The sequence below is a fragment of the Mesocricetus auratus genome, unplaced genomic scaffold (assembly GCF_017639785.1).
Source record: "Mesocricetus auratus isolate SY011 unplaced genomic scaffold, BCM_Maur_2.0 Super-Scaffold_4256, whole genome shotgun sequence".
NCBI lineage: Eukaryota > Metazoa > Chordata > Mammalia > Rodentia > Cricetidae > Mesocricetus > Mesocricetus auratus.
This window is the reverse complement of record NW_024429182.1, coordinates 98,810,275-98,825,181: the sequence shown is the minus strand read 5'-3', so window position 1 is coordinate 98,825,181 and position 14,907 is coordinate 98,810,275. Positions and strand designations below refer to the sequence as shown.

Sequence of the window (14,907 nt, the reverse complement as noted above, 5' to 3'; positions counted from 1 at the left end):
GCTGGCTGTGAGGAGGTGTCAGGACGACAATTTTTAGAGATTAGTGACCTGTTCTATAGCTATTCAAAACTCTTAGACCCTGTGCCCAAAGGGTGAATTTCAACATGAAAGAAAAATAAGAGAAGCCAGGCACAGCACTACATGCTCACAATCTCATGCTTAGAAGTCCAGGACAGGAAAGTCTGAGTCTAATCTTGGCTGCATAGGGAGACCCTGCCTCCGAAAGAACAAGAAAGGAAGAAGAGGAGGAGGAGGAAGGCAGGCAAGCTGAACAATTAAGAGATAACTACTGCAAACAATAGTTTACTGATTTGCACTATTTTCTCTGTTTGTGCCAGGCTTTCTGTAAGAGAAACCAGGCAGTCTTCCTCCAGTTTCTTATACATTCATGGAGGATAAGACCAAAGTTTGGACTTGGGGCTGAGTGGCCTTAACACATAGTACAGCATGCCATGCTAGGGAGGGTCTTCATGCTCTGCTGGGGTAGCTGAGAGCTAGATCAGATAGGCTTCAGGGAGGAAGAGAAGTCTGGAGTGCATGTTGCAGGATAGGATGGAGGTAGGTGTGTGAGGAGGGGCTGTGGACATCAGGGCACATGGGGAGGATGCTTATGGGAGAGACAACCTGGACATGTAAGGCCTTTGTGACACTGGCATAAAGAGGGCTGGGAGAGCTGGCAGCGAGCTGGACCAGAGGGAGGAGGTCACAGGCAATCAACCCAAAGAGTGTAGTCACCGCCCAGAGGGGAATGGGCGGTGGCAGTGGAGTGAGAGCGAGCCTGTTAGTGTATTCCCACCATCCCCCTGTAGTGTTGAGCGTGGACCAGAGGGGCATTGCAGGCAAGAAGTCATGAAGGAAGCAGGGCGGGCTCCCTTTGAGAGACACAGAGCTGGCAGTAGCGGCGGTGGAAGAGGACGGACTGGAGAGGCGCTTAGGGCTAGAGTTTGCCCCCAACCGATACTGGAAATTTTGGTCTCCGTCCCTGGCACTGGCTGTTTCTTCTTCCTAGGATGGTCTTCCCAGCTGGTTTCTCAGATGAGCCTTCCATGACTACTTCATTCAAGGAGGTTCTCTCCCCCCATTTCATGTCTAAGAAGTATCTTGTTTACAGTCTAGAGCACGGCTGTGGGGCTCACTGTCTGGGTTCTAAGCCCATTGGCCTCTTATTAGCCATATGATCTTGATCGAATCAGCCACATTCATCTTATGACCTATGCTCCTCCTCGGTGAGGAAGGGATAATAGTTGTGTCATAGAACTGCTATCCGGTTATCAGGTTAAAAAATAGTGTTTAGAAGAATATCTGACATATAGCAAATTCTGGGTGACATCACCTATTATTTTCTCTTTTTACTTAAAACTGTATGGTTAGTTTCTTAGCAGTTCCTACGTGCTTCAATAGTACCTCAATGCACGAACAGTGGACGGAAAGAAGAAAGGAACTGTCCTATCTCCACCAGCAGATGGCGCCTAGATGTCAAGAAAAGAGAAGCTGCCAATAGATGTCTCTTTAGATCCCTGGGATGAATAACACACACTGTAAAGCTTGGGGAGGCTCTGCCCAGGCAGGACCATGAAAAAAAAAAATCCGAAGGAGAGCCAGAAGATTAAATCATACTAAAAAATGAAGTGAAGAAGCAAAGTGCAAATTATGTTTTGCAGGGTCACATTCCAAAAGTTTGGTTTAGAGTTGGGGGGCCTCAGGTTGCTCAGACTCATCTTGGAATAGCTGAGGCTGGCCTTGAACTCATGATCCTCATACTCCCAAGAGCCAGGACCACAGGCACCTTCCCCAAGTTCACTTTGTGGAACAGTAGGGAGGAACCGGCCACCCAGGCATCTTATATCATTGCAATTCCAGTTTAATGAGGTGGGCAGTTGTGGGAGTCTAGAGAAATACAGAAAGGGAGGTCAGAGTGCCCTGTGTGATCCTCTCCCTTTGAATGTGTGTGTCTGTTGTGTAGGACTCAGGCCAGGAGAGTTTTGAAAATATCTTCTGCGCACTAGGTTGAGGACCTAGAAGTGAGACAGCTCTCCCCTGGTCCTGATGTGGGCAAGGGGCAAGAAAAGGGGCCACACAAAAGAAGGCCCAGATGCACAGCACTGAGAGTCCGGATGCTATTCTGGGAAAGGGCACTGTGCTAATGGAGACTCAGGGTCAGGGACGGCTGGCTGCGTTTCTAAGATGTGAGGAGGAGCTCTCAGGGCCAGAGAGCAAGAGAGGAAGGGTATTGGTTATGGGATTCTGGGAGGTTAGCTAGACCAGTCCAGCAGTTCAGCACTTTTCTTCCCTCCCAGAATCTTGTCAAAAGTCACTGGGTCCAAGGCTGGCAGCCTATACAGTTCTAATTAATCCTTACCCCCGCTTGATTACATACACGTGTGCACGTGCACACACACGTTAATGTGCACACAAATGCATCTGTAGAATCCTTTTTAAAAGTAGGGTTGCAGGTAGCTCAGAGTGACCTTGAATTTTCTGTGTAGCTAAGGATGACCTTGAATGGATATTTTTATCTCCCTCTCCCAAGTGCAGGACTAACAGGCATATACTATTATGTCCCATCTATGCAGTTTTGGGGACCAAAGCCAGGGCTTTGTGCATGCTAGGAAAGCACTCTCCCCCAGTTAAGCTGCATCCCTACCCTGCCTATTTAAAAATTAAATATTTTAACTTTTTATTTTTGTGTATGTGTGTGTCTGTATGTACAGGTGCTTCAAGACCAGAAGAGGGCATCAGCTCCCTTGAATCTGGAATTATAGGCAGTTCTGACTCCCAGTGTAGGTGGTGGGAACCACACTGGTGTCACTGTTCTTAACCCTTGAGTCATTTCTTCCGTCCCTGCTTCTTTTGAGATTTAAATGGAAAAAAGTTTGCATGTAATGGACTTTCACATGGGTGTATGAGGAGGCCAGGAGAGGGCACCAGGTCCCTTGGAGCAGTTGTGAGCTGCCTGACTTGGGTGCTGGGATCTTAATTCTGGTCCTCTACAAGAGAAGTAAGTGTTCTCAGGCACTGAGCCACCTCTCCAGGCCCCGTTGCTGTTGTCTGAGGTCTCATTCTGGTCTAGGATGCCCTCAAACTTGTGGTAACCCTCCTGCTTTGCTTCTGGGCACCTGGGGTTACAGGCGTGTGCCACCATGACTAGCTTTCTGTGTAATAATATTAGTATTTTAAAAAATAATTTTCCCATGTGATTATGGATAGTGAATCCCTTTACATCAAAGTTCCCCAGTGTGAGTGGTCACCTCAGAGACTTCCGTGACATCCTGTGCTTGTATGGCCACATTCTCAGTGACCCTGTGTGGCACCATCTGGACCCAGGACAGCAGTAAGATCTGACTCTTGCATGGGAGCCCTGTGATCATTAGGTGTTCAGCAGAGCCAATGCAGGAGGAAGAAGGGTGGCTTGGAAGTCAGGGCCTTGAGCTCAGGCATCCTGAATCAGCCCCTTGCTCCCCTCACGGCAGACACAGCCCCCGGCACACCTGCTGCCTCCAAGAAGCCAGTTCAGGACTCCTCCAACCTGTTTGAAGCCGCTGATGGTGCTCCTATCCCCACCCCCATTGTGAGTTTTTTCTTCCTATCTAGGTTTTCATGGTTCATCCTGGCTTCTGAAAGCAGTACCACAGGAATAAAAGGATGCTGAGTTCAGAGGTGATGGGCCTGCCAGGTACCCAGACTCAGGGCAGACCAGTCTTGGAGGCAGGTATTCTGGCCTCTGTGTGACCTAAGGGGGCTCCTATACACTCTGAGCTTTGGTCTCCATGCCCATCAAAGGAAGAGTGCATTGTGCACCGTCTATCTGCAATCCTGGAAAGGCTTCCCCTGCAGGACGCTGAGGGAATGAGTGGGCGCACCAGGTGGGGTGAGGTTGTGGAGGAGGGGTTCAGAGGGTGGCCACGTGAATGAGCACAGCATTATTAACTGCCCCACTCATTCCTCCTGGCCTAGGGAAGGCCATGCCGGGAAATTAGGGCCGAGCATCTGCCAGGCTGACTTAATGAAGATGGAGATGGGTTTCAGTGGGAGGCAGTGTCTGCAGAGGCTGCAGCCTGAAAGGAAGGCAGGCAGAGCTGCAGAGGAGCAAGGGAGTCTAGGGGGCAGTGCCAGCCTGGGCTAGAAAGGGAGAGGTCTGCTCGGCAGCATTCTCCAGTAAGGACTCGCCTCATATTTTGGTCCAAGGGTTCAAGGACCTGGAAAGACAGGTGCTTAGTCAGATTCAAACTCAGTCTCAGGACAGGCCCTCACTGGCTCTCACTCTAGATCTGAGGGCATAGGTAGGCTCAGGGTCACCGACGCAAGAGGCTGCTCCTAGAGAAGGTTGTGAATGGTAATTTCGAATTTCTTATGGGTCACAGCAGCCTGGAAGCCTGCCTGTCTCTCCAAGTGCACAGCGGGTTTGTCTACCACACTCTGGCAGTTACACCCACACTTTCTCTCCCTGGCCTGCTCACTGCTCTACCTGCTCTATACAGAGACATCCCAGAGATAGTTTCTTCCCTGTCATTCTGTCCCAGCTGTCCCCATCCTCTGGGCCTCTGCCTACCCCTCATTTCTAGCAGCTCATGGGAGAGGCTTTGGTCTGAGAGGATGGTATCAGGAAGTCAAGGTGACTCATTCCTGGAGTCACAACACTAAGGGGGCTGAGATTGGAGGATCTTAAGTCCAAGGCCAGTTTGGGCTACATAGCAAGACCCTGTAATGAAACCAGCCAAAGGAAACACAAAGCAAGGGTTCGTGGGTGTAGCTCAGTGGTCCAGTAATTGCCTAGTGTGTGCAAGGATCTGGGTTAAACCCTTGGATCAAAACGAAACAGAATAAAATCCAACCTAGCTCAGATGCTACTTCATCTTCTAGGTCCTTTTAGGCTGGATCAGGGGCTCTGGGTCATTAAGCTCCTTAGGACTGACAGAGCTGTATTCAGTATAGGCTAAATGTGTGGCTAGCTCTGCAGAGGAGGAGGGCTGGGGATGTGACTGGCGGATTGCTACCCTCATAGCAGATCAGAGCTGGCTTCTAATGGAGTCCGTAAAAGACATGAAGGCAAAGCCTTGCATCATATACAGTAGGTCTTTAGTTGATTTTTTAAAATATCTGTTGCTATTTCATGGCTCAGGAAAACTAAGTTCTTAGAGCTTAGTAGAGTGTCCAAAGTGGCACTAGGTAAAAGGTTCAATTGTTTGCTGATGAGCCCACAGTCAACAGCACGATTTACTAGGATTTACTGCAGTTATCAGAGAGTACACTTTTAGCAATGAGGTGATCTGTTGAGAAGCAGTTTTCTAACCCGCATAAGAACATCACTATTCTTTTCTAGAGGATGCTCAGGGCACATACCGAAGGTCATTGACAGATGTTCACGGAAAATGGCTGGGAGATCAGATACACTAGGGGAAGGCAAGGAGACTGTGCACTGTCTCCCACCAAAGACAACAGAGGCTTCCCATGGCGCCAGGATGGCCTTTTCCATGTTTAGAAGCCACATATTCTAGAAGCGTGGGACTCTGAACTTCTAGAATTCATGCTGCAATTCTAGACTTCTGCCCCTCAGTTCTAGGGCTTTGAGACCCTAAGTAAATTACTTTGGGAACCCTGAAGTAAGAAATGAGCCCCTTCCTCCACCCTGGGGCTCACCTGCATCCCAAATCCACCTTTATGAAGGGGGTCGCTTTGCCCCACTCCCTCCAGGCTGCTGTTCCTCTGCCTCTTGTACACCCAGTGCTCAGGTTCAACTCCTGTAGCCCAAAAGGCACGGGGCGACACACGCTGATGGGCCTGGAGTTTTGCCCTATAAACTACCTCCTCTATAGCTGGCCTCCTTCCCAAAAGGCTAATCTGAGTTGAGGTTAGTCAGTCTAAACACATTTCCTTTCAGGTCCCCACCCCAAACAAAGGTTATTGAGTGTAAAGGAAGGGTAGAATCCCATGCTGGTTGTGGATAAGCCCAGTTCAGACCACCAAAAAGCAGGCTGGTTTGGAGAGCGGTGGAAAGCCCCTCCATGTGTCTAGCCTCAAACTGGCTTTGTGTATTCATAGCCCATTTCTTTTCCTACATCCCCAGAGAGCACATAAGGGGCATTGTCCCAAATGCACTCTTGTCACCTCTCGCTCCCACCAATGCCCCAAGGTCAGTAGGAAGAACACAGCACCACTTACAAGAGCAGAGAGCATCGGAGATTATTGCAGACTTTATAGAAAACAGCCCAAGGGAGGTCCAGATTGCTCAGTTGAGGGTGGGAAGGCGGGCCTCAAGCCAATACACAGAGGAGGAAGACTTCCTGTGCAGAGGCAGCACAGGCCTGCCATTCTGCCTGACTTAGGGTGAGGGGCAGGGGGGCGGTCCCTCCTCACTCACCATTGTGCTTTGGGATCATGCAGAAGGCAGGGTGCTGAGGCCATGACCTTGGCCAGGAAGGCTTGTGACTCAGACAAGAGGTCAGGCTCTATCCTTCTCCAGAAGGCATGAGAGGTGGTAGCAAGGAGTTCCCAGGTGAGGGCCACATGGGTGGGAGAGAGCATAGACCAACTAGACAGGCAGCAGCTGCCAGCCTCTTGTTCCCTGGTGGGCCAGCGACCCTGGTTTGGAGGTCCTGCACACCCCACATGCTCTCTTCCTCGCCAGGGTCTGCCTATATGCCATGGGGTCCTTGCCCTTGTCCTGTAGGATGGGAGAACTCCTCCTGGGAGAGCAGTGGGTAGCATTCCACTGTGGGGACATTCCTTTCTGGACCCTGACCAGTGAATGGCAAGGGCAGGTAAAAGTGCCAGTGATGAATGTCAAGGGACCTGAGAGCCTAAGACTCGGGCCAGGACATGAAAAGTGACTGAGGTGAAGAGCTGAGCTTGAGATTGAGGACAAATACTGAGCATTGGAGCATCACAGCCACGATGGAAAGGTTAAGGATGGATTCTACATCGTGGCTTGCCCCTGGCTTGAGAGAGACAGGGCTGGAGCTGAGATCCAGCCAGGGGCGAGGGATGGAGGAGCCTGAGCTAGACCAGGGTATGAAGCACATCAGACTGGAGGAGGCCACTTAAGTCACAGAGCCTCTGGGTGTGGATTACAAGATGGAGGTCTCAGAATTCTGGGGTGGGGCAAAAGGCTCAAACTCCACAAAAACCTTCTGATAAGACCAGAAAGGATGTAGACCCCCTGAGCTCCGAGAAAGGGACTGAGGGCTCCTAACTGGGGACAGAGGTCAGTGCAGTCTAGGCAAGGTGTCTGGCTCAAAGCGTGTAGAACGGTGGAGAAAGTGCTAGAGATTTCAAAACGGAAGAGTAGGGTCTTTGGGTGAGCCTAGATAGGGAGAAGGGATTTCAATGGTCCAGGAAGGACAGACAGGATTTGTTTCTGGAAACAGATGGGGGCATCTCTGGGATTTTGACCTGGAAACTCTCAGGCCAGGGAAAAAGAGTACACCTTGGAGCTTTGCAATGGGAGAGATGCTACAATTGATCTAAAGATCTCAGAGATCCAGACCCATTGGTATGTCATCTCCAGGGCTCAGGCCAGGCAGGGGAAGGCTGGGTGGCCTTAGTAAAGTCATCAGCTGACCGGGATAGCCTCCATTAGGGAGGTGAGACTCAAAGACCCGAGCCTGGGGAAGTGGCCCGAGAGCCGGCTGGGGCAGCAGGAGCAGGCGCGCGTCGTGGGTCTGCATCCTGCTCATAGCGATAGTGGTAGCCCTCCATCTGGTCCCTGCAGGCCTCGCGCAAGTTGCGCATCCAGCGTTGGATACCACGGCGGTTTAGGTAGAGCACCATGAGGAAGATGAGGCCGATGAGCGCCAGTACTAGCCCGAAGAAGACGTAAGAGGCTTCCAGTTCTGGGCCGGCGACGTCCACCTCTTCCCCGCGCTCGTTAGTTTCGCCATCGGTGCAGCCCAGCCGCGCCTCATCCAGGTCCATCAGAGGCCGATCAAGCAGCGCGCGCGGGGAGGCGCAGCGCAGGCGGCGTGCGTCGGGCACGCGCTCGGTGGCATTGTGCAGCCAGGCCAACAGGGGGCGCGAGGTGCACCCGCAGCTCAGCGGGTTGTCCGCCAGCAGCAGGCGCGGCCTGGGCAGGTCGCCATCGCGCTCGAGAGCGCGCAGCTCGTCGGGGCCCAGGCTGGTCAGCGCGTTGCCACGCGCGTCCAGCTGCTCCAGGCGAGTCAGGCGTAGCGCAGCGGGCGGCAGGCGACTCAGCGCGTTGCCCGCCAAGCCCAGCAGGCGCAGCTCGGCCAGCGGCGCTAGCGCGGCGTCCAGTGCTTCCAGCATCCCGGGGCCGCCCCGTGCCAGCGCGTGATTGAGCTGTAGCGAGCGCAGCGCAGGCAGCCCGCGGAAGGCGAGGGCGCCCAGGGCGCGAAGCGGGTTGTGGCTCAGGTCGAGCGCCGCCAGACTGGGCAGCCCGTCGAAGGCGCCGTCCTCCACCACTTCGATGTTGTTGTGTGTGAGGCGCAGCGCGGTGAGGAGCGGCAGGCGCACGCCGTCCGTCGCCTCCTCGTCCCCTCCGGCGAAGGCGGCCGCGCGCAGCACGGTCAGGTTGGCGCCCACGATGGTGAGGTTGCGCGCGTCGGGCGGCACGTCCCGCGGCGGTTGCCGGAGCTCGGCGCCCGACGCGCAGCGCAACAGCAGCCTGGGGCTGCCGAAGCAGTAGCACTGGAAGGGACAGGGCGCGGCGGGTCGGCTCAGCGCAGCCGCCACGACCAGCAGCCCTGGCAGCGGGCTCCAGAGTCCCCGCTGTCCCGCGCGCGGGGCCATCGCAGCCGTCCCCGCATCCAGTCCCTGGCCCGCCGCGTTCACCAGTGAGTTAGGAGCGCTTGATGATGATGGGGTGGGGGTGGCACGGGAGGGTAGGGGTGGGCTAGACCTTGACCCGGAGCGGCTGGCAGTCCCGATCGGTCTCTTCTGCTTGTAAAGTCCGAGAAGCCTTCACTTTGCTGTCTGGGGGGGCGACAGGGGTCAGGCAGGAGCCCCCCCGCCCCCGTGCCCTCGTCGCCCTGCACTCCGGCCTCCGACTTCCGCGGCCGTTCCGGGCTCCGAGCCCAGTGGGCAGGGTTTGCCTCCCCCCTCCCCGCCTCCCGGCCGCCTCCTCCGCCCCCAGCGGAGTCTCCGCACCTCCTTGCCAAAGGAGGCGGGGTGGGAGGTTCCTGAGCAGCAAGCTTAGGGCCTCTGCGCTCTCTTGCACCCTGCTCTCTAGTTCCCGAGCTGCTGAGAAGTTTGGCTCCCCAAGCTCTGACTTGCTTCTTTTCCCCAGCCTACGTTTAGGCAGGTTCTTTCCTCCTCCCTTGGTGGCACATGTGGGGCGGGGCCCACAAGACTGACCTGGCAGAAGGTGGGAGAGGAGTTTAAAACTGCTGCCCCTAGAAGAGGAGGTAGGGCTGCGGGTGGGCTGAGAAAGTTACTCTTCTTGTAGTCGATGAAAGGGTCTGTGCTAAGGGCGAGAGCCTGGAATATACCCAGCTTTGGTTTCCTCTTCTGCGATCCTAGTTCCGTCAGGCGCGGCCATTTCTCCACCTCTGTGGGTTTTGTGCGCCAGTCAGTCTTTTGTTGACCCTGTCCTATACCCTAGGGAAGTCTGCAGTACCCTCTGTCCCCACACCTCCCATACCACTAACTCTGCCGTTGCCAGGACCTCTCCCATTGGTTCCACCCTTCAGACTGGACCCCTCCCAGGCTCAGGGACCCGTGGGTGGAGTGATTCAGCTCTTTGCTTTCCCACCCTGCCTCAGCACCCGAGCACCCTAGGATACAGTGGTCAGCTTTGTCCCTCCAAATCCCCTACCAGTCAGTATTGAGTGGGGTGCAAGTTGGCGGAGAGGGCTCCAGAAGCAGGGAAATCAGGATTTCCCTGATTTCGTAGTGTGGGGTGGGGTTTGGTAGGCAGCATCTAGGACTGAGATGGGGGCAGAGCTGCTAATGTGTTTGCTTTGTTCTGGATTTTTGCTTATTTACTTTTTTTTCCTCTCCAGAACTGGGAAGCTTAAGACCTGATTTAAAGAGACAGACCCTGGAGAAGGGAGCATTCCTGGTCTTGGCATGAATTATTCAGGTTGGAGAAGCTGACATTTGATCTTCGGGCCATTCGAGTATCTTGCTTGGCAGAGCTGGTTGGGATGGAGACTCCCCTCCCACTCACTAGAATCCGTCAATCTCTTTCTCCTAATTGGGGACAGTTGGTTGACTTCTTCCCAGCAGATTGAAACCATTCAAGAGGCACACCCCATGGTGGCCTGGGTCTCAAGCAAATACAACAAGGGCCAACTGATGATGCTGAGGGTCCCCCATCTCTTATTGACCCAATCCTCTCTCCCTGTCTCCAAGATAGCTCTCCAAGTTACTGGCAGATGGTGGTAGTAACTGTCACATTTAGAGTTGGACATGTCGGTATACATGGCCACATGAGTTTATACATACATGTGTGCCTCTATGTTTTACACACAGAGACCTACACCTATCGGAGTGTGGATTCACAAATTCATTCTTTCTTGGATGTGCTTGTGTGTGCCTGGGAGGTTTGCACAACTTGCACACGATAGGTTTGAACAGATTTGTCTCACACAGATTCATGCAGGCTCATTGGTGCCTGTTCTCATAGGAATGCAGCTTGGAGTGCAAGCTGGTATATGTCCATAGATTCAGAAGTACACCCAAGTGTTTGAGTGAGCATTTACTACACCAGAGCAGGTTTCAACTGCAGCCTTGGAGGGGCAGCTTGCAGACTTGTGTGCAAGTGCAAGCATGAACTGTGCTCTTGGTCGCTGGAGATCACAGATCCCTTTTCTCACTTGGCACAAATGCTCAAAATTGTCAGCTTCCTTGGCCCAATTGCATGGAGACCTTCTGTCTCCAGCCTCCAAGGAACTGTAGCCCACTGCCAAGGCCAGTGCTCCTTCCTAGGTTTTCTTGGTGGCTGACCTCTGATTGCTGTTCACTGCTCCCTCTGCAAGGGAAAAGGGGCTACAGGGCAGCAGGCAGCCTTCATTAATTGGTGCTAAACCCCTCAGTCGGGGAAGAGAAGCCTAGGAAGAACCTATAATCATTGGGCAAGGGGACCCATGCTCTGTGCTGTGGGAATGAGGATGCTGCTGTGTTCTCTGGAAGAAGAGCCCTCTCTCAGGGAGTTGTCAGTGTATTATGTACAGTAGGTATTTTAATAAATGTATATCCATTTGAAGCGGAGGCTCTTTGTTCCGATTTAGTCAATGCAGGTATCTGTTTCTCAACTGTTTATCTCCTTTGTGATAGTCTCCTCTGGCTGTGCTTGTTATCTTCTTCTGGAACTTCATTTAGTGATCAGAGTGCCAGAACTCTCTTGGGCTTTTTAACTGTTGGGAGTGGGGACTGGAGACCAGTCTGAGTCCTCTATTGTCAGGACCCAGCTCAGGGCTCGGCACGGAGAAGGAACGAGGGAGTGAAACTTCACTGAAAGTCTGTGGCTTGAGGCCAGCCAGGTGAGGATCCTGCACCAGGAGACCCTTGCCTGGAAGCTTAAGTGCTCCTCTCCCACCCCCACCAGGTCAGGGTTAGGGTTTCCATAGCTCCTTTGCCATAACAGTCCTCTGTGTCCCAGGCTCCCTCTCAGCAGTGTGACTGGGGGCCTGTGGGTGGTGAGCTGGCCCTCTCAAGCTTTCCTTGAGCTAACAGCAAGGCAGGCACTCATCACATCCGAGCAGAGTAACTGGCAGCCATGCACCTGGACCAGGACTCAGGGTTGTTTGTTTGTTTTGAGACAAGACCTCAGCATGTAGCTATGGCTGGTCTTTCCATGAAGACCAGACTGGCTGTCAACTCACCAAGATCCGCTTGTCTCTGCCTCTCAAGTGATGGGTTTAAAGGAGATTACCATCATGCTTAACTTGGGCCTCTGTTCTTGAGTTCCTTATCCCAAGACCTCAGGATTCCTCTCTGAGCCTTGCAAGGTGATGTCCCATCCTGTGCTCAGGTTCCTTCACTCTGGCCTTTTATTCTCCTTGAAAAGACCCCACTTCTTTCTATGCTCCAGTGCAACTCGGAGCACAAGGAGGTTGGCGACTTCCCTGGGATCACCTGACATCATCCCCTTACTCAGCAGGCACCACCTCTTTGCGCTTAGAGATGCATGAAGACCACTCAAATTCTTAGGCAAGCCTCTGTGTTTCCCCAGTGTCCCTATCTTAGCTTGCTTAGTGTGTGTGTGTGTGCGCGCGCGCGCGCGCGTGCGCGTGCATGTGTGTTGGGGGGTCCCCTTCAGGTGCCTCTCTGTCCACCTCTCTCTAAGGCAGATGGAAGTGCATTCCAGCAGTCTGGCATGGTGACTTGGGGAAGCCCAGCTCTCTCCCCTTGTGTCCCTGTGATGTCCTGGCTGGGAAGGGGGAGCTTCTCTGTGGGCCTCCCTCCTCCCACTCTGCCTTGAGACACAGGAAAATCCATAGGCTGGAGATTCATTTTCTCCGTTGAGTCAGCAGAGGCCATACTCTGCTTGGGAGGGGCGGGCATTCGGCTTTTAAATAACTCTGATATTTAATACCCTCCTTCACTCTGTGGCCTGCCTCTGAGGAAGGGCTAATATAAGTGAGTGGGCAGAGTCCTGGGGAAGTGTAAGTGCTCTTGCCCCCCCTCCCTCTTCCATCCGTGCGCCACTGACAAAGACTCCCTTACTGCCCTGTGCTGAGTTTGATGGCTTACAAAGGTGCTCCAGGCTGAGCTTGAGATCCCATTTAGAGTCAGAAGCTTACATTCTGGCAAAGGGCAGGGAGCCCAAAGTGTCTGGGTTTGGTCTTCTGCTAGGGTGTGACCGAGCAGGCCACAGTCTTTCCTGGGGTTTTAGTTCCTCACCTGTGCTACAAGGTGGTTTGGCTAGTGGGTTGCCACTGGTCCCTCTGTAGCAGTGACCTGTCATGGTTTGTTGTGTGGTTCCGGGCTTCCTTCCCTTGTAGAGACATCACGGTTCTCTGTCACTCTTCTGGGAGAAGCCAAGGGACACAGCCACAGAACCTCAAGCACAGCCAGTGGTTGGCCCAGAGAGCGTGGGAAAGAGGAAGGAGCAGAGTTGGTCCCTTCTTTTCCCTCCCCTTCCCTGCTCTCTTCCCTTTCTTTTGCAGATCAAAGTAGGAGCCAAGAGCCAGAGCCCATTGAATCTTGGTTCCCTTGAAACTCAAGGAAGGTCTTGGCAGCTGTGGGTGCTGTTGGAGGAGCTGGGATCAAACCCCTCTTCCCGAACTGCACAGGGCCTAGGCTCACAGTAATGGAAATGAGTGGGCTCAGTTCTGGCCTTGTTGGTCTTTTGCATCACTCTGAAAACAGGGCTCGGTAACTGTTGCCTGTGAGAGAACACTGGCTGGGTTAGAGCTATGTTTGAGTGGCTGGTAGTGTGGCTCAGTGGTAGAGCACCTAGCATACACCAGGCCCTGGGTTCCACTTTCAGCACTGCAAAAAGTCACAGATAAAAATAAAATCTGTGTTTGGAGTATCAGCATTTATGTACACATACCTTCCCTATAAATACACATAATTTTTTGAAGCTGTCCTTGGGGTCATCTCAGATGAGTCATAACCCAGGGACTATATTCCAGGTTTTCTAGTTCCAAGCATGTTGCTGGTTCCATTCACCTGATCCAGACATGGAGCTGGGGGTCAAGGTCTAGGCAAGGCCTTCCTTTGCATGGTTTCCTTAGCCTCATCTTGTGCTCTTCCTCAGCTGTATAGAATTTCACTTTCAGAATCACAGTTTTGACATCAAAACATCGAATTCCAGGAACCACAGCCCTGAGGAGCAGTAGAGTCACAGTGTCTGTGAAGCAGAGCATAGGCTCTTGTGGTGTTGGTAATAGGAACGGTGGGGAATTAACCACGGCAAGGCTATGGGAGACCATCCCGGTGTTCCTGAATGCATCCTACCACTCTGATCTACACTTTCACGCTGTGCCTTTTCACACTGACTTTGATTTGACCATACCACTTCTTTGGGACAATGGCACATCAGCAAGTATGGCGTAAGCAGGGGTTAGCAAGTGCTTAAACTTTGGGGGTGTCTTTTCTTAGCTTCCCTGAAATTGCTATGTGTAAAGCCACAAGGACGGAACCAGAGTGAGCCATCTCAGCTGAATCCCCTGAGACCAACCAGATCCTAGATGATGTGTAAACCCAACTGCAGCAGTACTACCCAGAAGATCCAAGCTCTAACCGTTGACTCACAGAGTTGTGACCTGAGTCCGGGTTTTAACATACCCAACCTTAAAGTAGTATGTCACACAGCAGGAGGTACCGATGCAGAGTCTGAGAATCAGGAGCCTAGAATCCCAGGCACAGTTCATTCGCTCCTGTGATGCCAGCATCATGTGTAGGACAAGAAGCTGGAAACATTAATGTAGGACTTATCTTTCTTAACTTCCATCCATTGCTACCCTGTCTTCTCACTCAGAATAGTTGGCCCACTGACCCTTTTAGCACTGAGTCTTCCCCACCCTCATGGTCCCTTATTCTTCAATATGCTGTGCATTCTGTTACATAGTCTTGTTCCCCCATCCCCTGAATCCTCCATGCCTAGGAAGCTTTCCCGTGTTGATCTATTCTGGTCTCAGGAACTCAAAGTGGAACTTTCTGGAATTTACCTAGACCAAGCACAGCCACCACCAACAAAGGGAGCATTGGTCTGTCCATGGTGCTGAATTCCTTCATGCCAGTTAGTGCTCTGCCTCTGTTGCGTATGTACATGCATATGATGGGTACAGTGTATGTGTACATGGAGGTCATAGGTTAATGATGGGTGGCCCTAGGAATCCACCTGCTTTGGGGTTACAAGCATATACAACTGTACCCAGTTTTGTTTGTGTGCTTTAATGTGAATTTTGGGGCTGGAAGAGATGACTCAGAGGTTTAAGAGCATGTGCTGCTCTTTCAGAGGACCAGAGTTTAGTTCTCAGTACGCATGCCCAACAGCTCATA

General features: G+C 52.6%; 1 protein-coding gene across 1 annotated transcript; it reads right to left on the bottom strand.

The window, feature by feature from the left end:
- Positions 1–6,173: 6,173 nt before the first annotated feature.
- Positions 6,174–9,038, bottom strand: Tpbgl (trophoblast glycoprotein like). Its single transcript, XM_005073985.4, has one exon. It carries the CDS (start codon positions 8,740–8,742, stop codon positions 7,588–7,590), a length of 1,155 nt encoding a protein of 384 aa, XP_005074042.1. The 5' UTR covers positions 8,743–9,038; the 3' UTR covers positions 6,174–7,587.
- Positions 9,039–14,907: the final 5,869 nt, after the last annotated feature.

Excerpts from the sequence above, each read along its gene's own strand:
- Tpbgl (XM_005073985.4), bottom strand. The coding sequence starts at position 8,742 with ATGGCCCCGCGCGCGGGACAGCGGGGACTCTGGAGCCCGCTGCCAGGG.